At 38.7% G+C, this 1,312-nt stretch overlaps 1 protein-coding gene across 1 annotated transcript; it reads right to left on the reverse strand.

Moving 5' to 3' along the window:
• Positions 1 to 65: 65 nt before the first annotated feature.
• On the reverse strand, positions 66 to 1,302 carry LOC122193237 (fatty acyl-CoA hydrolase precursor, medium chain-like). The gene is made up of 3 exons (XM_042893971.1): positions 1,232 to 1,302; positions 447 to 587; positions 66 to 361 (listed from the first exon to the last, which is right to left on the reverse strand). Exons 1-3 carry the CDS (start codon positions 1,232 to 1,234, stop codon positions 116 to 118), a joined length of 390 nt encoding a protein of 129 aa, XP_042749905.1. The 5' UTR covers positions 1,235 to 1,302; the 3' UTR covers positions 66 to 115.
• Positions 1,303 to 1,312: the final 10 nt, after the last annotated feature.

Here is a 1,312-nt window from a genome sequence, read left to right on the forward strand (position 1 = left end):
ACAAGTACTGGCTATGTTTATCAGCTTCTTAATTCTAACCTATTAATTTGCAGTTTTTCAAGTTTCGTGGTTTCAGGAGAGCACAAAGCAACCAGAAAGCTGAGAGCTTTGTAAATCAAAAGGAAGCAAAACTTCCGATGGCTACACGCAGGTCTCCTGGTGCCAACCATCCCCAGGTGTCCTTTCTAGTCTCCATGTGAAGCTTCAGAAACATGAATACTGAATTATCCCACTCAAGAAGTAGCACTGGGTTATTCTGGAAATGGTCTCTTACCTCAAATGATGACTCTAATGAGTTCTGTAACAATTGATACGCAACTTCTCTGTCCAGACCGTGTGTAAAATCAGGAAATTTCATCATCTTCATAACAAAGAGATTATATATTTAGGGGGCAATCTCATATTCACAAACGTATATCTGAATACAGCCATTATAAGTTTCTTACTTTAGGAATGCCCCATCCAAATTCACAGTTATTTATTCCTAGTATATAGGGGATTGCATTGATTGCTTTTTCAGACAGTAATTGCTTGGGACTCTTTGGAAGAAATACACCATCCACACAGGCACTGATGCGCACAGCTGCCTGGAAAAATACAAACAAAAGGCAGAATGGTTTACTTAAATTTTGCTTCTGAGAAACATTTTTACATTTTACAGTATTTTCAAAGCATAACAAATAAAGTCACAAGTGAAAATGTAGGTAATTTTCCTCAATGGATATTTGAACCCGAGAAGATTTGTGCATATTGGCACTATATCTTAAATATTCACAAAATGTAGGTTACACTTAGTTTACATCTGCTCTTAGCAAGCACAATCCTACTGTGAATGTGTGATGCTGTGAGGGGAGAACCAACTTCTGAGTTGAATCTGCAAAGGAAGAGGGAACCTAGCACTGTGATACGAAATTTAGAGAAGGACATAGTTATGATGTTAAGTAATGTTCAGGCTCTCCAGGAGAGACTGTGACTCTCATACTTTTGTCTCCTTCCTTAACAGAACCCAACAGAGAAACACGTGTAGCTCACTGCCCATACAGAGTTAAAGAGAAGGAACCTGTTCACATTTTTCAGGTGAGGTATGGCATAGCTGCAATGTTGTCCTACCTGAAAAGGGGCAGGTGTTAGATATTCTTCAAGTTCTCTTAATATTACAGGACATGTACAGCATGCTCTGTTATGATCAAATTAGAAAGGCCCCTCATATACAAGGCAAAACTTCACCTACCATTTTTAGAGTTATCTGTACTATCTCTTCCTCTGTTTTTCCTCGTAAGCATTCAACCAGAGCAGCAGAACTGGACTTTTC

The sequence above is a fragment of the Lagopus leucura genome, unplaced genomic scaffold (assembly GCF_019238085.1).
Source record: "Lagopus leucura isolate 7727_CA_CO unplaced genomic scaffold, USGS_WTPT01 60603-0_obj-0_obj, whole genome shotgun sequence".
NCBI lineage: Eukaryota > Metazoa > Chordata > Aves > Galliformes > Phasianidae > Lagopus > Lagopus leucura.

Excerpts from the sequence above, each read along its gene's own strand:
- LOC122193237 (XM_042893971.1), bottom strand. Across the intron at positions 362-446 it reads TTGGATGGGGCATTCCTAAA|ATGATGAAATTTCCTGATTT; the intron begins GTAAGAAACTTA and ends TTTGTTATGAAG.